This window comes from Trematomus bernacchii, unplaced genomic scaffold (assembly GCF_902827165.1).
Source record: "Trematomus bernacchii unplaced genomic scaffold, fTreBer1.1, whole genome shotgun sequence".
Classification (NCBI taxonomy): domain Eukaryota; kingdom Metazoa; phylum Chordata; class Actinopteri; order Perciformes; family Nototheniidae; genus Trematomus; species Trematomus bernacchii.
In genome coordinates, this window is record NW_022987709.1 from 1,719,281 (window position 1) to 1,743,758 (window position 24,478).

The 24,478-nt window shown below is 40.8% G+C and overlaps 1 protein-coding gene across 1 annotated transcript in view; it reads right to left on the minus strand.

The window, feature by feature from the left end:
- Positions 1–1,912: 1,912 nt before the first annotated feature.
- Positions 1,913–24,478, minus strand: part of reep6 (receptor accessory protein 6) — a 75,903-nt gene continuing 53,337 nt past the window's right edge. Inside the window, exons 3-6 of the mRNA XM_034140895.1 lie at positions 5,527–5,665; positions 4,188–4,356; positions 3,923–4,108; positions 1,913–2,253 (exon numbers count right to left, since the gene is read on the minus strand). Of these exons, the coding sequence (XP_033996786.1) occupies positions 1,913–2,253; positions 3,923–4,108; positions 4,188–4,356; positions 5,527–5,665 (835 nt within the window). The remainder of the gene's footprint in view (positions 2,254–3,922; positions 4,109–4,187; positions 4,357–5,526; positions 5,666–24,478) is intronic.

Consider the following 24,478-nt stretch of genomic DNA (forward strand, 5'->3'; position numbering starts at 1 on the left):
CATTCTAATCTGCAGCCCCAGAACTGCAGCTAGCATTGAGGGTTTCCTAATGCCCCTTTTCCACCAAAACCGGATCCGGTTCGAGAACCGTTCTTTGCTTTTCTGGTGCTGAACCGGTTCTTCTCTGTACAGGGTGCGTACGGGTGCTGAAAGACCTTGAAATGCTTGAAATTGTACGAGGTGTTTTCAAGGTTTGAAAAGTGCTTGAATTTTGGGAATGGTGCTTGAATTTGGGATAAAGTGCTTGAAATTGTTAAATGCTTTACTTCGCTTTTTAGATTAAAAGAAAATAAAGAAGTCGGAGCGCGCTTAATTGCTTCGCTTTTACATAAAACAGCTCCGCTCCGGCCTTCCCGCGCTAGCTGCGCGTGACCGGCAAGTGTTTTGTTACGTGTAGTGACCTGGGCATTCTGATGAGAGTGATAGATTGACAGTATGCCAGGAGGTTGCCATTTCAATGAGCGTTGGCTAGCAGAAGACAAATACAAGCATGGCTAAGACGAGGGTCAAGCTCAAGAGTAGCCTCCTGCAAAGTGTTGCAACCAATAACGATGCGAGAGTCCTGCGCTGACGAGCCACACACCACACGAAAGGTACGCCCATAGTAGAGCATTTTAGATTAGGCTATCGTTGCATGTAAAATACATGACACTTTTCCTGTGCGCGGCAAACAAGCTCGCCAAAATGGCTTCACTAGTCTGGCAGTATTTTAAGTGTCTGAAAAATGACAATAAAATAGCGGTAGGCAACGGTGGTTTGAAGCAGAAATCCTGCAGCTCCACCCGCTTTGTGACGGACCGGTGAGCGGAGCAGAACACACATTAAGAGTTAGACCTACACACTTAGCTATTTTATCTACCTCTGGAACAAGCTAAACTAGAGTTATACATATATTTATTCTCACTCGGTCGGGTCGCTCATTACTGGATCAGTGAGCTGCAGGAGGATACTGACGGGCTGTCAGGAGAGAGAGGGGGAGAGGGGGAGAGAGGAAAAGAGAGCGATATCGGTATCGGCCGATACTGATTCGGCGATCGGCTCCAAATTGGCGATCGGGGCATCCCTAATAATTGTATATGATATGTTTTATAATGATTGATCATGAAAGTGTTATCAAAGCTGGTAAAGTTTGCAGCTAGTTTGAATGACTTTGTATTACTACAGAGTAGCTTGTGAATTTACTCCAGGTGGAACTAAAGTCTGATTTAACACTTGGTTATATTCACATCATTCATCCACATCTGTAAAGTAACTAAAGGTATTACGTACATGTAGCGGAGTTAAAGTCCACCATTTACCCCTGACTTGTGTTTACTGCCAACCTAAAAGTACCTCAAACATGTTAATAAAGAATGTATTGAAAAGTTATTTGGCTGATTGTTTTATATTGGCTCAGCCAGGTTATATGGGATGCCCAGTCTACGTACAGATGGGTCACTCATTTTGAAATATTAAACTTAGTTTTCTTTTCTAACATTTTTAATTTTTCATCCTCATGTAGAATGCTATTATGAAACACACATTTGGTTGTTTATAGCATAAAGAACATCTGATTTAATGTGAGGTAGGGAAATAATCATTTGAGTATAAGTATGTGTATATAAATATGTAATTTACAACAGCTGTAAGATGCTTGAAAAGCTTGAAAATGCACCTTGAAAATTCACCTTGAAAAGTGCTTGAATTTGACTTTGGAAAAGGTGTAAGAACCCTGTCTGTAGCACCACTTGTGTTTCCACCGCTCAGAGCCCGAGCAGAGCTTGAGTGAAGCTGCGTCATTGCGTCGTCGTTTGCGTCATCACGTAAACGTTTACGTGCCTTCTTATGACACCCACACGGCGCGAAAATCCCTCTTATCGACAACAACAACAATGATCCCGGTAGTCTTTCTTGAGTTTTTCCAGCTTGTTGCTTATTTGCTCCAGAGTCCGGTGGTATCCAGCGGGGCCAACTCCCGCTGCAGCTGCTGGAGAATAGCTTTAGACCGCGTTGTGCCGTCCAACTTCCTCTGCACCTCTTGCGTTTGACCAAAGCCCGAGGAGGTCATTTGTCTCTTCAGCGGTCCATGCTGCTTACATTTACTGGCATCCATCCTGGTTCGTAGTTGTGTGTGTTGCTGTACAGAATTGTTGATCAGGTTAATCCCGCCCCCCGCCTCCGACGTAAGCGTGACGTATTGGTTCTTGGTTCTTGCCAGGCAGCCGAGTGGGGGCCAGATAAAAAACGGTTTTTCGGTGCTTAGAGCCGGCTCCGCTGCGGTGGAAACAGGAAGAACCAGACTTAATCTGGCTCTAGCCCGGAACTGGCTCTGGAACCGGTTTGGTGGAAAAGGGGCATGAGAGGGTCGCTAAGGCTCCATGCTAATTTTCTTACACTAACACGCAACATTCACAACCAGTTGACTTACCATATTGGTTAACCAAGGAAGAGCTGAAATAGGTAACAAGACAACAGGATAGGTAAGCATGTTAAGTCATCTCGAATCTGAATGTACAAACAATTTTGGTTATTAGACAGCTTAGTTGAATACTCAATTCTGATGGGTCGAGGCGGACGGTCATTATTGAAAAAGAACATGGAGCTTGATCAGCACATTATACCGAAAATGATGAAAATGATTGTATTGCTTCCACTAAGAAAACAACTGTCAGAGTTTTCTTTTCCACTAACATGTCCTTAAACATTGCAGAGCCCATACTGTCACTGTTCCTGTTAGTGTTTACTTCCTGTCTGTCTTCTTAAGCTGTACCTTTACCTCTCATTTATCGAATTTTCAATTCCTCTAATCCTCGACTCCTCGACAGTGACCCGATAATCAATGTCAGCGAGCCATCTTGAAGGACATCTTATTTCTCTAGATGCGCATCGAAAATCGAGGATCGAGGAGGCTCTCTGGAGGAGCTATAACCGAGGGTACACTGATGTATCCTCCGGGGCAAACTGTTCCGTTGTGATTATAAGTTATTTAAGATGATCAAATGTGCGTCAGACTATCTGCCCTTTACCGTTTGTTTACTCACTAATCACATCTCCCCTGGATGTTAGGCTCCTTTTTTATTTTAATAACTGCTCATGAACTCAGTTCATTTCATGTTATGAAAGATCTTTCCGTCAAATCAGACCAGCGCCTTGTCCCCATCTGTAGCATGTTATTGTCTCATTATACCACATTGTGAATTAATTAAAGTAAATATATAAGTTGTCATGAACACAGTTCTGCCCATCAGACAGAGTGCTGCTGTGCCTCCTGTCATCATTAATGGACGTCAGAGGAGAGGATTTCTCATTTCTCTAAACTCCTGCTGCTTCCAGATGTGTTCATGATGACTTATATATTTACTTTTAATTCATTCACAGTGCGGTATAATGAGACAATAACAGGCTACAGATGCGGACATATACATACACATATATTTATATAAATATATACAATGTCAGAATCAAACAAGTATGAGAGCACTCTCATAATAACGTAACACTATCAGAGACTGACTAGAAACACTTTTGAAGAACTTTGTTTTGCAAAGTATTTGGTCTCTCCAGTTCTTGTGTGGGATGGACAAACAAGTCACCATGTTTGCTAAAAAAGCATGAAAATGACTGAATTATGTAATGAAAATTAGAGTCTGAGTGGCTGTCTGAACTGGTTAGATCTCCAAACACCAACCCAATTAATTAATAAATACAGAAACTGGAACTTTGGAGCAGCCGTTTTTACAAGAAGGTGCTGAAAATCTGAATGCTCTAACTTTTTCAGAGAAAGAAGGATTGAAATGTCAGCAGTCGTGGGTTAGTACTGATGAAGTGCTATACTGAAGATAACTGACTTGAGTCAAGACCTGATTAGATTAGCATAAACGCTAGAAAAAGGGGTAACAGAAAGCCTGGCTATGTCCCAGTGTTCAGTTCATTTGAAGCATACAGAGGCCTTCAGGTTGGACCTTATTTTCAGAAGGTGTGGTGATGCAGCTGGGGTATACGTACTGGTTGTTCTTCTTTGAATCTGAAGGAGCTACTGTAGCTGTTGTTGAACTCGGTAAACTTTTGGTTTCAGGCTGAGCGGGTGACAGCGCTACCACAGCTTTATTCTTCATCAGAGTGCACAGGACTGAAGAAAAGCAGAAATATTAAAGTACTCACATATTTAATAAAAAAACACAATTAACTGGTGTTGAACTGGTCTTTACCTTCTCTGGTGATGTCCTCAGCAGCAGTCATCGCCCTCCCGCCGATGTCATTCACCATGTCGTCCACCACAGCCTCATAGCGGAGGAAGATGGGCCGAATCACTTTGTTGTAGATTACCTGGGAGCCATTCCACGAGATAGGAGCCATGCACCACAACAGGAAAAGACACTGGAACCACAAAGATCAGAAATGGATTGACTTGGTTTACTATACTGCTCACACAGCTCCAACACCATTGTGAAGTTTGCTGACGACACGACCGTCATTGGCCTGATCACCGACGGCGATGAGAAAGCGTACAGAGAGGAAGTCGAAACCCCTGACATCTTGGTGCAGGATAACAACCTCCATCTCAACGTCAGCAAAACCAAGGAGCTGATTGTGGATTACAGGAAGCTGCAGAGAGAGGGACACGCCCCCATCGCCATCAATGGAACTACGGTGGAGAGAGTCCGCAGCTTCAGGTTCCTCTGTGTCCACATCACTGAGGACCTGACATGGACTCATCACACAAACACCATCACCAAAACAGCTGGACAGCAGCTCTTCTTCCTCCGCAGGCTGAGGAGGTTCAACATGGACTCCAGGATACTCTGCAACTTCTACAGTTGCACCATAGAGTATCCTGACTGGCAGTTGCAACACCCTCAACTGTAAGACTTTACAGAGGGTGGTGAAAACTGCACAGCACATCACCAGGACGGAGCTGCCATCCATGGAGGACCTCTACTCCCAGCGGCTCAGGAAGAAAGCCCTCAGGATTATCAAAGACCCCCATCACCCCAGCAACAAACTGTTCTGTCTGCTGCCGTCTGGCAGGCGGTACCGCAGCATCAGGACTAAAACCACCAGCCTCAGGGACAGTTTCATTCCACAGGCCATAAGACTGTTAAACACCTGAACTTTCAAAGAACATCCATAACATTCATCTGGCTGCAACTTACAAATTATTTATCTAATATATCATATTCCAATCACTTGTATATAGACTCTTATTGCACTATTCACTATTTTACTATTTTATTTGTATTTATTTTTTCTGTTTTATTGTGTTTGCACTGCTGGTGGAGCCTGTGACCTAAGATTGTCATCTACATAACTACACTGTAGCTATGTACGTATGCCAAATAAAAGCCTTGAACCTTGATATTCATGTACATCTTGAATCTGATTCGTCAGCCTAGATTCCAGACCTCTTAACACATCTGTAATTCCATTTAGCGATTCTAACTGCCCTTAAAATGGGCAGAATTCACACTAAACTAAGTTCTGTTAAGTTATACCAAAGTGAGCTTAGAATAATTTTAAACAATCATTGGTCCTTCAGTCTTTTCTCACCTTAAAAGCGTAGTAGAATGGGAACCAATAGAGGAAGATATCGGAGAAGAACTCTCCGAGGCTGAAGACGCCATACACCACCCAGTACGTCAGCCATTTTGTGTCGTCTTCTTTGCTTGGACTTTCAAGGGCTTTGATTCTGCAGATACGAGTGGAAATAGATTGTCAAATGTTTCAGGTCAGCTGATGAATTCATTTATCTTTGAAATACCTTCAGAAATAACAGAGTTGGAATTTGACTGAAGCATGTCCAGCTATATCTCAGTAGAGCTTTGGTGAAGGCTACCAGTACAATGTCACAACCAGGATATAAAGATCCTTTCAATGTAACATAAAACATCTGAAGAGGGTGGGAACAGGGTAAACAATAAGAAAAAATGAAATTCTACTAAACAAATTTGTGTTTTACGTTAACACTTTGCTAAAATCGTAGTTTTGTGAAATGTAGGCTCTAACTCTTAAATTAAGTTGGCAAAATTCCTTACAATTCATTGTCACAAAACAAAAAGGTCAGATACTATTGGTTGGTATTTAACAGGTTATTGTATTGTAAGCTATTCATGTGTTTTCTTTCACTTTCAAGAAATCAGAGTCTGAAGAGAAACAAGAAACTCTAGCTATTCAATTAATGTAATAATGATAATACATTTTATTTATTAAGCGCTTTATCAGGTGCTCAAAGACGCTTTACAGATGTAAGAAAATAAAGTAAAAAAAAACACATTAGTCACAAGGACAGGTCATCAATCACAAGTTAAAAGCTAGTCTAAAAAGGTGAGTTTTGGTCAGTGTTTCGAAGGTGGGGAGGTCAGTACAGTCTCTGATTTGTTGTGGGAGGGAGTTCCAGAGGGTGGGGGCAGAGATGGAGAAGGCTCTGTCACCCCAGGCCCGGTGCTTGGTCTGGGGATAGAAAGGAGGTTGGCTTCTGATGAGCGAAGGCTGCGGGAGGGGGGTGTGGTGGTGGAGCAGGTCAGTGAGGTGGGGAGGGGGCTGGTTGTTGAGTGCTTTGTGGGTCAGGAGGAGATTTTGAAATCTATTCATTGCATGTTTTGAAGGGCAGGGGTGATGTGGGCTCGGTAGTGGGTGTGGGTGAAGAGGCACACTGTAAAAAATGGCTGTGAAATCCACAGTTATTTACAGTGTTTGTGCACAGTAAATTACTGTATACTATTTTAGAGTATAATACTGTGTTTCTAACCAAAGATTACAGTACCTCTGGAGTTACTTTAAAAATATCAGTAGTAACGTCCCAACTGTATAAAATCTCAGTAACCAACAATGTACTGTAGATAATCACAGTAACCAACAATGTACTGTAGATAATCACAGTAACCAACAATGTACTGTACAAGATCACAGTAACCAACAATGTACTGTAGAAGATCACAGTAACCAACAATGTACTGTAGAAGATCACAGTAACCAAAAAAGAAAGAACCAACCGAAAAACCCTATTTCTAGAATAGCTAAAATATCTTAAATAAACCAACATCTTTTTCTTAATATAAATAATCTTTATGCAGTGTAATTACTAGTTTGGCTATACTAGATATTGTATATACTTAGTAGATATATATTTTTAAGACCCTATGTCTTTGCAAACCGGAAGAACTACAACTGTGGTGCTGATTTGTACCAAGCTGCATAGCGTGCCTCTAGGGAATTGTAGTTTTTAAATATATTAGTGTTAAGAATACACTGAGGGGTTTAAGGGGATGGTAAACACATGTGTGTGATCAGATTTTAAATATCAAATTGTGAAATGGGGGAAAATCCATTTTAACCATATTTGACCCAAATTTGACAGTGCCCCCAGTTTTGACTATACTCACATGATAGCTGAGGTCAAGAGCTCTCTAGGCTGCTACACACCCACCTGAGACCAAAGAACGCGTACCGAAGGCGTCCCGACTTTTACGTCAGCTTCGTCGGCTGCGTCGGCTACGCCGCCCGCCTACGCCGCCCGCCTACGAACACACCGCAAATACTTCAGTCGACGAGTGACAATAACTGTCCTTACCAGCAGGCAGCGGTAGTGTATATTCGTCATTCAAAAGAGGCAACAACCGGAAGACAGACTGCCTTTTATACACCAAGAGAAGAAGAACAGACTGAGTGATATAAACAAACAAACACAGCGTCTGGGTTCCATTTTCACTCTCTCTCGTCGATCAAAAACATGTATCGTACGGTACTGGCGTTATCAGCAATTGGAGTGTTGCTTGCGGCTGCAGAGATTAAGAAGCGGAAGCGAAAAATCAGGAGAAACCGCACTAAATGGGTGAAAACATGGATACTACAGCGAGAAGCTCAGGGGGCTTTCCCGAACCTGTGTCGAGAGCTGGAGTTGAATGAAATCTCAGATTTCACAAATTTTGCTCGGCTTTTTCCTGTTCAGTTTCACATGTTGAAGGAACTCATCACTCCACTCATCCAGAGGCAAAACACAAATTACCGGGATTGTATCTCCGTGGGGGAACGATATAGCAAATATGTCTAAAGAACTGTACAATGTCAACAATCGACTACAATACGATAAAAATAGTGTGTAATACAATAAAAAAAAGAGTTTGCCAAATATGTCTAATGCTGTGTTATCAATGGCAGTAGTATCAAGGTACGAAATAAAGTTTTGTATTGCCTATCCTGCTATTTGTGTTTATTCTTTTAATCACACAGCGTTAATAAAAAATAAAAAATGTGCCTACATACTGCCAGTAGCAGCCGCACATTATTATTGGTTTAACTACTAACAGTATATTTTTAACACATTTTAAAATGACCATCTTGAACAGCTACAACGTTGAAATACTTCTAGGCAGATTGTGGAGGATAATGGGAGAAAGAATAGAGGGGCAGACAGAAACACTATCTGAATAATGGCCACTTCTTGCAAAATTTACATTTCCATGTGATGCTCACAATAGGTAAATGAACAATGAACAGTGGTAGACAGTAGCTCATTTACTTAGGCACTGTACTTAAGGACAATCTTGAGGTATTTTAGACTAATCCTGCAACTGTATACTTCTGCTCCACAACAGTTTGAGAATGAAGAAACCATCACGTATGAAAGGTTACATGTGAATAGAGGGGGCAGAAACAGTCTTGCAAATGTACATTTCCATGTGATTCTCACAATAGGTAAATGAACAATGATCATGCATCAGTAATTATAATCAATGATATATATATAAATAACACTGACAGGCAAATGATGTATCATCATGTACATATCATGATGTATCTGACTTTTATTGTAGTATAGCTAATTGTATCCTCATTCTCTAATGGCTGTAGTATGAAGGTACGAAATAAAGTTTTGCATTTTGCAGTAGCGGTAAAAAGTGGTTTATTTATTATGCACAGTGTTGTTAGAAATTAAAATCAATATTCAATGACGTAATTTAGGTTAAACGCACAGTAAGCTTTGTCGTAGCAGCTGATACCCCCTCTGTCACTGTATGCAAAACCATCTCACCCTACAAGACAGTGAGATATACACAGACACAGTATGCAAAACCTCACCCCCTAAAAAAGCGTCTGTTGATCACACATACATTTAAGATTCACTCTCAGAGAGATGACCTAATCAGAGAAACTAAGACAATGAGAAAGAGGAGGGAAGTTCCCTCCCTACGTCACCGCCCACCATTGATGAGGAGGGGTCACCACTGAGATATAGAGAGAGGTGAGGGAGCTCTGGACAGCACTTCTTCTTCTTCACCACGAGACTTCACCCCTTCACCCCGGCGAGGCAACAGCTGCTCTGTCTCTCCTCTTACCCTCTGCTTGTTGTATCATCGTGCCATTTAATTAAACTCAACCAATTTGAACCTTTCCGGAGACTCCATTAGTCTCTTCATTCTAAGCTTCTCTCCTGGGCGCGAGAACAACGAATACTTCTAACAGTGTACAGCCAATACAAAACGATAAAAATAGTCATTAGTGTGCAATACAATAAAAAAATGTTTTGCCACAACTGTCTGTAAAAACAAATGTACATTACAAATCAGTGAACTGTCTGTACAAATAATTAGCCACATATCTCCATGGGTCTGTTCCATTAAACACTTAAAATAGCTCTTTTCCACCTCATGCAGGAAGATTGGCAGCATATCACATGTCAACCGCCGCAGTCTGTTTTCGTAGACTTTTGAATGGACCGCGATTTCGTCATTAAGTTGACCCTTGCCAGTTAATTCTTCCAGGAGCGTACCTCAATCAGAGTGATTGCTTGTCCCGACTTTCCCGACGCCTCCCGCGGCGGAGGCGTCGGGAAAGTGTGAAGGTGTGAAAAGGTGCCGTAAAGAGACGACGGTGCGGGACAGACAAACCTGATTAGGGCGCCGCGAATGCCCGACTGCCTCTGACGGCCTCTGACTCCCAAATTCGGACTGGTGTGTCCGGGCCTTAACAGTATGTCCCATGTCTGTAGTCCCTTTTGTTGCTTAATTATAAGCCTTCAAACATGCACCGAGGTCAAGGTTCAAAGGTCAGTATTTCAAAGCAGGAGCCATGTGGAATCTTCATACTGACATATGTTACTCTCCAAGACAAGACCTTTCCAACAATGTATTTGGTGTACCTCTACGGCAAAGTTTTCATTTTCTCATTTCATGGTCACAAGCCATCCCCAGGCGTATAGTTTCAGAGAGCACTTTCAAGGCTCAATATATAGAAGCTTTTTTTTTTGTTTATTTGTTTTTGTTTTATGGGGAGAATTTATGAATAATAAACTTTGTGTTGTGATTATATTTTGTGTTGCAGTTGAGAATGGAAAAAGGTTATGGTTAATGTATCTGATCATTTAGACTGATTTTAAAGTTGTATTTAAAGTATCCTGTCTAACAGCACAGGATTCAATGGGATATACTATATAGTATCAGAAAAGGCCACATTAGGTGCGTTCACACCGGAGTACTTTGGTGTACTTTTCCCACAATAGTTCATCAGAACTACGATATATTTGCGTTCACACCAAAAAGCCCCAGGAACTAAAGTAGCTCAACTTCGTTCGCGAGACTCGCTTTTCAGTCCCTGCTACAGAGCAGGGTCTGTTGTGGGAGAAAGTAGTTCCTACGTCTGATTGGCTGTGCGGAATGCAAACCACGCCCGTTTGACTCCGAATTTTTTGTTGTAAGCGGCCATTGTATTTCCTCGCTTCGCAGCACACACGAAGAGATTCCTTTTGTGAAAGCAGTTATTATAGCAACACTAAATAAATCAATTGGAGCGGTGGAGTGATGAGGATGAGGATGAGGATGAGGATGTGTCTGCGCTTCTGGCGATTGACTCGGAGGACGCGAAGCGCCACATTCAGAAGCTTCGACTGAATGCAGTTTCTGTGGCTCTGCAAAGTTAGCAGACCTGGCAAAGTCATGTCGGGACGACTACCAAGGTAAAATAAAATACATGCACTGCACTGTTTTAATCTGCACAATACTGGTCTTAGATGTACTTTTATTTGCTCAGTAGATCGAGCTAGCCATGGTAGAACTTGCTAACGTTAGGTCCAAGCTGGCTAATAACATCTAGCTAGCTAGCTATTCTCATCCATGCCCGCTATGAACACGTTTTGACTTGTGAATAAGTGTGCAATGTTCTGTAATTTGCTTCACTAACTCATGGCACTAATCGTGTGTTTCAGGCGAGGTGTTTCTCTCAGGATTAGAAACTAGTTTTCCCCTCCGGGATAAAACGATAATATAACGTTAGCAATTAGCATGCTAGCTGGACATAATGCTACCTCTGTGGCTAATGCATAGAGGTAAACAATAGATTGTAGTTGCTATAATTTCAAGTAATTTGCAACATTCATTCTACATGTTAATGGTAAAAGCTTAAACAGTTGATTACCTGCATGCCACAAAGACTGATGTTCTAATATTTTTGCACATTGAAGTAGAAATGTAATTGAAATTCTATTTACTGCCTAAACATTGTTCCTTGTATTATCCTAAATAGTTTGACCTTGTTTCCTCAGAAGGCTTCTCAGACTACATGGAGGATCCCTCAGAGAAACACAGTTTCCACGTTCAGTTCCCCCCCGCTGAGAGGAGGCAGCTCTACACCCTGTGCCCGGTCAGCGGACACCATCAGGACTACCATCCTGACCGCTGCTGCCATACTGCAGCAAACAGGAGGGAACGGAGGTGAAAACACACTTTATACATTTAGATATGTGGAGCACAAAGAAAAGCATTGCTAAAAAACATTTAGCAGCTAAACTGTGGATAACAAGTAAACCACATTGGTTTGTTATTCAATATTCAAAAGCTTTTTGAATCATTACATGTCACTTGTTAGACGCTTTTATCCAAAGCTTACATACTCAATACTGTGGGCAATCCCCACAGGAGCACTTTGGGGTGAAGTGTCTCAGGGACACAACGACATGCTGACTGCAGTGGGGTTTGAACCTGTGCTCCCCTGATCCGAACACCAATGCACTTATCCACTGCGCCAGACGCCTCCCTATCATGTCCTGAGAGCCCTCCATCCCCCAATTGCTAGTGCCTTCACCATTTAAAATGTTAATAGTCAAATCAAAGGTGTTCCCTGTGTTCCTCCTGTTGTGTGCCTGCAGAGACAGATTTGGACAATGTTGTGTCGTTGTTGCGATTAAACTGATCTTGTATCTTGCATATTTCACCTTAGGAAAGTGGGCACGCGATGACAGCTTCCTTGACACCATCATGGCGATGGCCCGCCGTGCCATGGTCAGCAAGGAGAATGAAGACCTGCGTGCCAAGGAGATGCACGACGAACGGCTGCTGCATTCACACAAGGCCCAGGAATCGAGGTGGAGCAACAAAATACCTTTCTGGCTGGGCTTCTGGCAGTGCTAAGCGAGCTGATTAAATCCAACAGGCCTTCAATACAAAAATTAAGAAAAACTTGTCGTTGATAAACTGTACAATGACTTGTTGGGAGGCGTGTGGTGCAGTGGTCTGGTGCGTTGGTGTTCGGATCAGGGGAGCACAGGTTCAAACCCCACTGCAGTCAGGATGTCGTTGTGTCCCTGGGCAAGACACTTCACCCCAAATTGCCTACACCTGTGACAGTTAATTTTGTATTATTGTGATTATATATATATATGCCACTGTTATTAATACTGACACCTAACTTTGCACAAAGGTGTGTCTGCTGCTGAGCCTACCTATTGTTATTATATATATATATATATATATATATATATATATTGCCACTGTTATTATATTGTTTTGATACTACTGACACTTATTGATCTGCTGCTGATAAATAAAAGAGAACCTACATGCACGGCACTAGCATCATGACTGTCTTTGTTTAAACCAGCAGCAGTGCAGCGGTACACAGACTAACCTGTGTGTGTGTAACGTAGTTCTTCAGGTGTGCATGCTTAACATGTATGTATACAAACGTTTTTAAAGAGCTTTCAACCTCATCCCATTGTCTTTAACACACATTTAACATAATATACTCATTAATATACAAATATACAGTATGAGTACTGTTTTGATACTGACATTTAATCTTTGCACTATTGTAATTGTGTCTGTTGACTGGTAAATAAAAGAGAACCAAATGCACTGTACAAAATATCAGCTTTATTGTCAATTTACAATTTCCATGCTGTTCAGATGCCTCTCCACAACGTTGCTTCCAGGCGAATACAGAGGAGTTGAAAAGAGCCCTTGGACATTCGGAAATCTTCGATCCACTGCACATGTTGGCACCACCTCCCACCAAGGCGATGTTCTATTGTTCACCCAGAGTTCCGTAGTATTCGCATATCTGGAACACATACAAAGACACAAATTAGCCCTACATAACTCCATAAATCCTACATTAGATAGTATTAATGTGATTTAATGAACGTACCATTGCTGTTCTTTGGGCGTGATAACGATCATCATCCTCGGCTGTACAACGGTGAAACATGTCCATAGCGTGTGATTTCGTCGTCTAATCCTTTTGTTAAGGCTTCTTAACCGCCTTCGCCTCCGACTCAGCATTTCTATTGCATTTGAATGGTCGATCTGTATTTGTATTTGTGGCTGAGTTATTGGCTTAAATAACTCCGTTACGAAGCTGTATAACACGACCATCAAAACGTCAACTCCATACCGTGTCTGAGGTCGGAAGGTAAACAGGCATCCAGCGGAAGCGGAAGTTTTTTTTCTTCTTCTCTCGGTTTTTTGGCGGATTGCAACTTTAAGGTGCATACCGCCACCTACTGTACTCGCCGTGAAGTTGTTTGCAGCCTGCCAGGAAAACCTAAGCAGAAGAAGAATAAGTGACGTCAGCGGCTCATTTGCCTAATCCACCCCCAGGAACTCATTTTGGTGTGAACGCGATCTGCTTTAGTTCATCAGAACTAAAAGAACTCTCATGAACTAAAGTTCTCAGGAACTACTGTGGGAAAAGTACTTGGTGTGAACGCGCCTATTGTGTGTGTCGGTTGGAGTGGACTGACGGCAGTGAGAGGAGGATAGGCAGGCAAAGCAGAGCTCCTCCTCACAACATTGTGTGAATTTTACTAATAATTCAATATCCAATTCAGCAGTGGATATCGACTTATTTAGACTTCTACAGGCTTTGGCCAGATACGTTTTAAATATGAGGACGAGTCGCTACATATAATATGATCTCCTTTCAGGCCCTCCACTGTGCTTTCTCCGTCTGCAGTGTTACAAATCTGCAGGATAATTCTACCTTGTTTACATGACGGTTAAGAAAGCAGCTTACTGGAGAAAACCTACTGTACACCTACGTGCATTAAATAAATAAATAAAATAAAATTCTACTTTATTGTCTAAATGATCAGAAACTAACAGTTCTTCCATGCTCATCTGCAACACAAAGTGTTACATTTTATTCATAACGTGCATCTCCTATCCCCATTCTGTGTAGCGTAGCTTATGATTGTGGGTACAGGCTTATTATTTTTTCTTTTCTTTCTCAACTCCATGACTCCACCCCATTAATGCCAGATTGCCTACACACTACTAAATAATAAAAGACATATTTGCATTTGGTTGTTTGTATTCAAAGTGTTTTAAAATATTGTGTATTATCTAAGAATAGTGATAATGTATTTGCCAAACAGTGCCTTTTGTTGTGTCTCGTCTTGTGTTATGTTTATGTATTATGTCTGTCATTTCATGTTTAGTCAGGTTTTCATGTTTATTCACGTCATGTCAGGTCTGTCTATTTATGTCATTCATCTCTAGTTAAGTCCCCGTGTTTCATGTCGTGTCTCGTTTTCTATTTCCTGTTTTATTTTGTACTTACCTCTTGTCTCTCATTTCTGGCCCTGTTACTTCCTCCCTTTGTGTGTTTTCCCGCCATCGTCAGCGTCTGCCCCGCCCCTGATTGTTTCCACCTGTTCCCACTCACCTCATGTTTAAATAGTCCTGTCTCCCTCCTGTCCTGTGTCAGTTAGTCTTGTTTGTTCCCACGTGTGGTCGTGCCAGGCCTCAGCAAAGAGAGGATCATTTCCAGTCTTGTCAGGTTTTGTTATTTTGTTATTTTTGTAGACTTAACCCTTGTGCCCTCCTCGAATGTTCATCCTTTCGACACCTTCGTGGCAAAAATGTACACGCCCCAAACAACTGCTATTAAATCATCATACATCAGTATCTTTTTCTACTTTTTTTTTTTCATGAATCACTTAAACAACTTCTAACGTACTCAAAACTACCAAACATTCCATCATCTTCTGGATTTTAACGCTTTAAATGCCTGTTTCATTATTTGAATTATCTCATTATTTATGACAAAAAAACACAAAAAAAGAATTTTTTTCAATATAATAATTAGTAGGCGGATGGAACTTTAGTGGTTATTAGAGTCTTGGATATGTCAAAGATTAGCAACAAAATTGATTTGACTGCATTATTATTGTTTACGCAGTATCAGATACTACCTCTGGACACCTTGTGGCAAAGATGTACACGCCCCAAACAACTGCTATTAAATCATCATACATCAATATCTTTTTCTACTTTTATTTTCATGAATCACTTAAAGAGCAACTTGCAGGTTAGAGACACCAGTGAATAAAAGTGTAGGAAAATGATGTATACACTACATTTTCATAAAAATATACATAAATATACTAGGGCTGTCAAGTTAACGCGTTAATAATGCGTTAACGCAAAAAATATTAACGCCACTAATTATTTTAACGCGAATAACGCATGTGTATTTTTTGTCCTCGGCCGCCCCGTAGTTTCAGAGCGCATCGAGTTTAAAATACCATCTACAAGCTGATGCTGACAGCCCCGCTCCTGCCGCCCGCTTGTGGCAGACCACACTTCCACGCTCACCGGCAGGCCCGGACTGGCCATCGGGAGGACCGGGAGGGTGAGTGTATGTGTGGCGCGACTCGAGCGAGGCACACCTTACGTGATGTTGTTGTTAGCATCTGGTGCTAGCTAGCTGCGCTAACGGATATAAGGAGCTGTTTCAATTACATTTCGCCGACAACTGCGCCGAGCACTTGACTTTATGCAGGTCGCCAGACAGTGGGACATTGTACGAAAAGTCAGCACACTCAGCACGGATAGTGCGCGCAACATGATTGCAGCGTCCAGGCAGCTCCCGTTCGAGCATATATGCCTTGAGCTGCACATAGCTCCAACGATCCATCACAGTGTCTCTACATTCTCTCACACACACACACACACACACACACACACACACACACACACACACACACACACACACACACACTTTGTATTGTATGAGAGAGGTTCCAGGTTGAATCGAATATTTGTAATGTTCAGAGGTTGTTGTGTTTAATATTCATGAGGATATTTGTCATTGTTCAAATGATAATAAACAAACATATCAAGCATATTTGTCCACTCATATGTTGATAAGAGTATTAAAAACTTGAAAAATATCCCTCTAAGGTACATTTAGAACAGATAAAACATGTGCGATTAATTTGCGATTAATCGCGATTAACTATGGACAATCATGCGATTAATCGCGATTAAATATTTGAATCGACTGACAACCCTAAAATATACACTACAGTGACATCTGGCGTCGTTTTTGTAAGACATTTTTTCTTCCGCATAAAAAAAGACAAGCATGTGACGTCACATGGGGGAGAGCGGCCGGTCTAACGTATTAATAAACATGGATCACAATGCTAGTTTGGACACAGAAGAGGTTGAAAATGTATATTCGAATGCATATGACGGACCACAACCATATCATTATGAGCCTGCTAGGCATCCAAGAGACCAGGAGCAGCCAAGGATTAGAAGAAATAACGGAAATGGAGCTGTGGGGTGAGGAGAATCAGTGGAGAACTGGGCAGCTGTCTTGGTGAGTGACCGGCGTTAGCTACAGTTAATGTTAGCTAACGTCGGTCACATCACAACATTGTAAAGTTAGCTATCATATATCAGGCTATAACTAAAGTAGTATTGATAACATAGTAACGTTACTGGCAGGACTGTTGATACTGATCCATAACAGAAACTAATGCGCAAGTATCAGCCGTATCTTGCGTTACCTAATGCAACTCCACACTAAATCTTACGGTGCTGTGTACCGGAAGGGGAGAGAGAGAGGAGCGAAGGGGGGGAGAGAGAGGAACGAATGGGGGAGAGAGAGCAGCGAAGGGGGGGAGAGAGATGTAATACGGTTTCCTGATAAACGTTTTGTTTGATAGGCCTCAGCTGTAGAGAGTATGTGCTGCAGGGAGGTGGATGCACCTCGCACAACGCACCCAGGACCGAAAGCTAGCTCCTGTCCTTTTCCTGTTAGGGAAACTGTAGACTCGATGTCCTGACTCGCCATGATTAAAAATGGTGAAATGCAATGTAAAATTACCGAAAAAATACCAGCTCACTAAATCACAACCACTCAAACCAACTACGAACTACTACCGCGGATTGGGCAGAGAAGGAGTCCGAGAAAGTTGCTCCCCCATGTGACGTATTATGACGCGTTTGACGTTTAAAAAAAAAAGCAGTTTTTAGTAGCAGAGCTCAAAACGGCTCCTTTTCCCTCTGAATTCCTGCCCTTATGTCTCGTAAAACATATCAAATCCTGCATTAACTTTTTTAATTGTAATTTTCAGGCAAGGTTAAGCATAAATCTAGTAAAAAAAAAAAACTGCAAGTTGCTCTTTAAACAACTTCTAACGTACTCAAAACTACCAAACATTCAATGATTTGCAGGATTTTAACCCATTCAATGCATGAAATTCTTACATTTTTGCCAGTTATATTATGGAGCTGTGTGTGTGTGTGTGTGTGTGTGTGTGTGTGTGTGTGTGTGTGTGTGTGTGTGTGTGTGTGTGTGTGTGTGTGTGTGTGTGTGTGTGTGTGTGTGTGTGTGTGTGTGTGTGTGTGTGTGTGTGTGTGTGTGTGTGTGTGTGTGTGTGTGTGTGTCCTGCAGCATGTGACCTGGTGGTCTCTCAGGTGAAAGAACAAGTGTGTGTGTGAGAATCTGTAAGCATGCACGGATCATTTCATGGGTAAAAAAAGGCCATCTTTTGAGGGATGTGTTTGATGTGTCTTTGAAGAGGTGCTTGATTACTCAAAAACAAAAAACAACTGTTAGTGTGTTTATGCACCTGGCTGCCAAATATAAACATGCAGTTTGACCAAGGGCTTATTTCATTAGTGAGCAGAGAAGGAGAAATACCTGGAGCAAAGAGAAGGAACTCAAATGAAGAAGCATTTCAGTGCAGAAGAGACTTCAGAAATAACCTTGCAGCCTTCTTCTGCCAGCGAGCTGCAGGACTCATCTGAAGAAGACACAGGGTTCGAGGGGGGGTCTGACACTGAATGCTCTCTGGAGTCCAGCATTTCTTGGAGTTCCTCTGACCCTTCCTCTGAAAGTGGAGAGGACACTGAGGGTCCGGCCCACAGTGAGGGGAGAGAGAACAATGGAGGTTCTTCTCCCAGGAGCTGGGGAAAACCAGGGTGTCCTCACAGATTGTGAGAAGAAAGCACAGATTGTGAGAAGAAAGCACAGGCCTAAAAAATAGTTGTTCTTTCACCGGCTCCATTATATAACTGGCAAAAATGTAAGAATTTCATGCATCGGCCTGTTATGTCAAGTCTTGGACCTTCTCAATATAACTATAATTTAATTACAGTTTCCAGATATTGCAAGAGGCCCATGAGTCTCTTTGCTAATTATCAATGGTCTTTGCAATTAACAGCAGATGTACCCATGTTAAGTAAATTGGCAAAGGTCAGAGGAACTCCAAGAGAGGTCTTCCTCAGATATAATACAGTTAAAGTCTTGTTAGTTAGTGGTTCATATCCAGCATGCATTAGCTAAGAAACGATAAGGATGTTGGTGTGTTAGTTAATGTAAAGAAATGTATGTGCGCTCATGTGCAGATGATATATATAGTTTGTTAATTGGATAATTCATATCCTGCAAGGCTCCTAAAGACTTCATGAGATAATGACCTTTTGACATCTGGAACTTACATGTTGCTCTGATGTTGGTGCGTTCAAGTTTAGGAGACCTGACAATGTGTGTGCGTTAAACATGATTAGGGAACATGTTCGTGTGTCATTTAGAAAACCTATATAAACCCTGGGTTTTCTTGTGTTCGTGGGAGCATTTCTGCGATTGGTTGCTCTTGAAGCAAGGTAATGTTTCCCCATTGTTGTTTGGTGGTGCGCAACTAAATAATAATGATTAATCTCAACTATTTCTGTGTTTGTGTTTCATTGATTCCTCTCTGTTTCATTCTTTCATGTTGTGTGAGTACTTGGATCGCCACAACATTTTGGAGGTCCTACCGAGATTGCCGATGCTGGAGGTTGCTGTGTTTCTCCCTGGAGGTCTCAACTCACCCTGATCAGGCAGCTACATAGAAAGCTGTGGTAAACTCGAGGAATTGAGAAACCAGACTTGAGACTTCCACAGAAGAAATACCAACTCACAGTAAGCAAAACGTATTTGGAATGAAATGACTTTTGAAGTTGTATTGGTTAAAAGGAAAATGCAGAGGAGTGGATTTGAGATATTTAAGGCACAGTTATGGTTGAGATCTGTTGATTGTTTGTTTTGTTTGTTGGTCTTGTTTTATGTTGATAAATGTTTATACTGGAGAGATCACTGTATCTGACCTCGTAATCTGCCTGAGAAGCTAAGGGTTTGATTGAGGGGATATGATCTTTGCTAGCCGTAAGGACATGTTATGCTGGAGGAATCACTGTATCTGACCTCGTAGTCGTGAATTCTGCCTGAGAAGATCCTAATGATTGTCTTAAGGTTCAGATATTCATTTGGCTGAGGGGATATGATTTGCTTTGCGAGCCAAGTGCACATCCGGTCCGTTCGGTAATTAAGAGATTAATAAGCCCGATCCGAGTTCAGGGAGTTAAAAGTATAAAACTTGCCTGGCGACTCTGTGAATTCACTACATACAAAAGTGGAGTTTTCCATGTTTTGTCAGACCGTAATGTAGAGTCTGTGATAAAGCGCTAAATGTTTTGGTATACCATAGTTTGTTGTTTTAATTTCTTATTGGTCAAAGAAGCTGCAGTTTGAAATATGTCCCCCCTTCTCCTGAAAAGGCTGAGAGTTCCAGCCGGGGTGTGTCTGTCTTTGTCTGTGAAAGTATCTCCCCCCCCCTTCTCCTGATTCTGCTCTAATTGTCGAGCAGCAGCCCGGAGTGTATCTGCTTGTTCTTTCGTCTGATGCCTGAAAGAAGGCTGCATTGTGTTTCTCTGTTTAAAACAAGGAGTGAAAGATCAACGAGTGATCTGTAGTTGGAGTGATTACATTGAAAATTAATAGATCAATGTGTGATTTGAAGTAGTAGATATATTGAAATAAATAAGAAACAATGATTTGTTGCTATTTAAACATAGTCTTTGAGAACTGATTGTTACCATTGAATTGCATTGTGAATTTCATGGTATTTGTCATTTGACTAAGAATTGTACTTAATTATATTTCAAAGGAACTTAATTACATACAGTAATGTTAAGGCAAAGTAAAAAGAGGTTTACTGAGTTTATAAAGTACATTAAGGTAAAGGTTTTATTCAAATTAAATATAATAGTGGATTTTTCCACCTAGTATAAGACATAGAAAGAGGATAATTTGTTAAACATGAAATAACAAACACACTGTAAGAAATATATATTGTAATGTTATTTAGGAGTTGTATTTATCATACAATAGTGACTCTCATTTGATGGTTGTTTAAAGTAGATAGGAAACTGAAAACACAAACGATTCACCACAATTGTATTTTTTAAGTTTATGAAGAAAGAGTAGTAAGTAGTAAACAGGAGGTTTTTTATAAATTTGTCAGTCAGAAGGAAGCTGTTAATGTTTAAGTATGACAGAGGCTCTGTACGATGCTTGCTCAAGCCCTTTCACACTGTTGGATAACAAAGAGGTCAAGTGTGATTGATGAGAGAAGCTTGTGGACAGGAGCAGCTGCAGGGCACAGTGAGGAAAGAGAGAGACAGGAGAATTAAGATGTTTTGAAGAGTCTAGAGAGAGTAAATGTTATATAAAGTTAACTACTATTCTGGAAAATGTTCCTATGGTTTACTGTTTTATGAGTAACATAAAATATAAATATATTTATATTACTAGATATAAGAACAACATGCTTATCTAGGTTAACAGAAAATTGCTATTAACCAGTTTCAGCTGCAACTATCCTATCTTTGTTCTAAAGAGAACATACGTTGAATTTACAATTAATGTTAAGAAAGTTCACAATTGATATCATTAAAGACCGTTTTGGATTAATGGATTGTTCTTTAGGGCCCAGAGATATTTGTTCTTGGAATATATGGCGTGTCTGTCATAAACATTCATGCTTAGATGGAATAAAGTGTTGAGATGTTCTCAGAGTGGGAGTTTTCACAATGCTTTCTTTGTTTTTATTTAAACAATTAAGTGATGAGGAAAGAAAACTGTTCCGTGATGATTTCTTTAGGTTTTAGCTTTAGTAATGAAGATTACATTTTGTGAGGAAACCACCAATAATTCCTTTAAGTGTTCCAAAAAATATATTCATTAACTGTAATCAGATTACTTGGGGTTTCAAATATAGCGCGGATTGAATACAGTTACTTGATGTTTTGTATTATTACAACCTAACCCTGCTTGTAACACAACTTAGATAAATAATTTGAAAAAGAATAGAATAAGCAAGTAGATAAAAGATGAGTCTATAGTGGTTAAGGAGGGTTTCCTTGTTTTGCTCATTGACTTAGAACTGAAGTAAAGGAGAATAGTGTTTTATGAAAACTGTCATTCCTCATGGTTTTTAAAGATAAATCATCAGTTTTATGGACTTTGATGTTGAAATGGTGGAGAAGGAATACCTTTTTGGTTTCGAATTTAAGAAGATTTTAAAGATGATGTTTATGTTCTTTTCCTGACTAGAATTTTAAAAGCAGGACGTCAACTAGACAAAAGAGATTTTACAATGTAGTTTTACTACTTTTGATGAAGTAAAGAATCTGGGTAAACTACCACCATTAGTTTGTTTTAACATTCACATGTTTCAGCATTCCTGACCATATAGACACTCAGCCATTTCATTTTGTAACCCGTTGGGGGAGAGATTTAACTTGAGTTTTCTCTAGTAGCTGATTGGCTGTGATTACAGCAGCATTGGATAGTTATGCGCCACCTTTGGGTTGTACTCTGAATCAGTGTGTTGGTGAAATGTTGCTCACTACAGAAACAGAAGAAGTGTGCAAAGAACGCATCTCTGAGGAGGTTTTGACATTTTGCTTGTGATGGACATGAACCCTTGTTGTCAAGGCAACAGTGGTGTGAAGAGGAACTGCAATTTTTGGGGATTTCTACTGTCCAGAGGACAACGTGTGTCTGCTGATTGTACCACATTGATCCAAGAGTTTCCTTCCCTCCAGATGCCAGAGAGAGTTTCCTTGAGCACTGACCAGGGCTGTTTCTAGCTTTTTGGGGACCCTGCCACTGACTACAGCTGCAGAGGACAACGAATCACTGACTGTTCTCATTATGACAAGATCTTGAGACAGGCTTGTCTCAGACTGTTTGTTCTGAAGAAATCATGCAATGATTTTACAGCATAACTGTGCAAGAGTTTTCCAGAGGGTGGTGTAGAACATTATGTTTAGTGTTTAAGAAGAGAGGCTGCTTGTTTAATGATGGTCTAGAATACTGAAAAGATTAATACTATTAATATCCTTTATTTTAGCATACAAGACATCTGATTATTATATCACACAGAATAATCTTGAAATATAAACTAGCTATGGGTAAAACGTGTGGTTGTTATACCATTGTTATAATGAACTGAAAGTAAATAGGGAAATAGTATCTGGTTAAAGATGAACTGATTTGATATCCTAGAGAGGGTTAGTTATAGTGTGAATAACTTTACAAAGTATTTACTAATGTATTTTGAAGAATAAATAACAAAAAAACACGAGTCCAGTTTTGTTTTTTAGATTTAAATTGTCTATTACAAAAACTGTTCACCTTAGGTCTAGCTTTAGACTTTGATAGTAAAGGAGTATTTAGGCTTATTTTTTATATATCTGACATTTTTTAAATATGTTGGCTACTCACTAAATAGAGATTTATTAAGGACATTTCTGAAGATTGAATATTTGTTCCATTTCTAAATATTCCTATTTAAAACGTAATTTTAGAGTAACGAAGGCTGATGCTGAACTTGGAAAAATGTGTTAGTGGTCTGCATGTCGTAAACAAAAAGGCTTTGGTTCGTTCAATCACCAGTTAAATCTGATACAGTAATACTGATCTACTTTAGTACCTGGTACTATAATATGGTTTGGTATGATTGATTTGGCTAACACTTTATTTAACATCCTGATGTAACATTATGAGATATGTTCACTTCTAAGGGTAAACAAATTAATAAAAAGGACTATTATTATTATTATTAATTAATTCAAATATTAATTAAAAAGGCCGATGTCTGCAGGTATTACTTAGGGATGCCTTGCAAGAACATTTGTCAGGCTTTGTGTTTCCTAGGGGCAGTACATTAATGAAGTTTATTGATAATTTGTTTGTTTAACATCTGAAACAAATTGTGCTGCGAACACGGGAAAAACGTTGTTGCATTGTTTGACATCAACACAACAATGTCACTGATTAAAAACTCCAGCTGGTAGAATATCAAAGTGCACTACTATAGGACATGAGATCTCATCTGACTTAGACTTTGCAAAGACTGAATGAATGTGAATTGATTTGTCAATTCCTGACTGCTTTCACTTCCGGTTACGCACCCGGAAGATTCGGATGCAAGTTTTCAGCGCTTGTCCGTGCATCCATATGCTCGTTACTTTAAAACGTTTTGATGTGATTTAGGTGCCTTTTTCTATACAGTAGTATTTGCCACGACGTTGTCCTTAGACTTTCTCGACGATGTTCGTCGCATGAATAAGCGGCAGCATTAGGGCAATATCTGTGAATTACTCTCACACCCTACACACTACTGAAACCACAATCAGGTCATCTACGATCTACGGAGACCTGCTCCCGCCTGTAGAGTGGCTCCACGCTTCGGGCTGGGGCCTGCTTTCACCGGGCGTGTATTGCTGTGCGGAGGGGGATGTGCCGCGGCTGGGGCCTGCTCTCCACCTGTCCTGGTTCTGCTGTTACGGAGGCCTGCTCCCACCTGTCGTGTGTTCCAGTGTCGTGTGCTGCTTGCTGAGGAGACCTCTTATCCCGGGGATACCACGGAGGGACCGGTGCGCTTCCTCGCTGCTGCTTTCGCCTGTCCTTTGCTGCTGTTGAGGAGGAGGATTTTTTTTTTGCCCCGGGAACCTCGCGGATATTGTGTGCTGGTCTGGGAGGATGGCCCATATCGTGATTCTGCTGTGCCTGTTAACTGTTCTGGACTATGAGAAGATCTCTAGTCATCCTGAGAAGCCTACTGGATTCAGGTCTGTTCTGCCACCCGCAGTAGGCATCCCCTGCA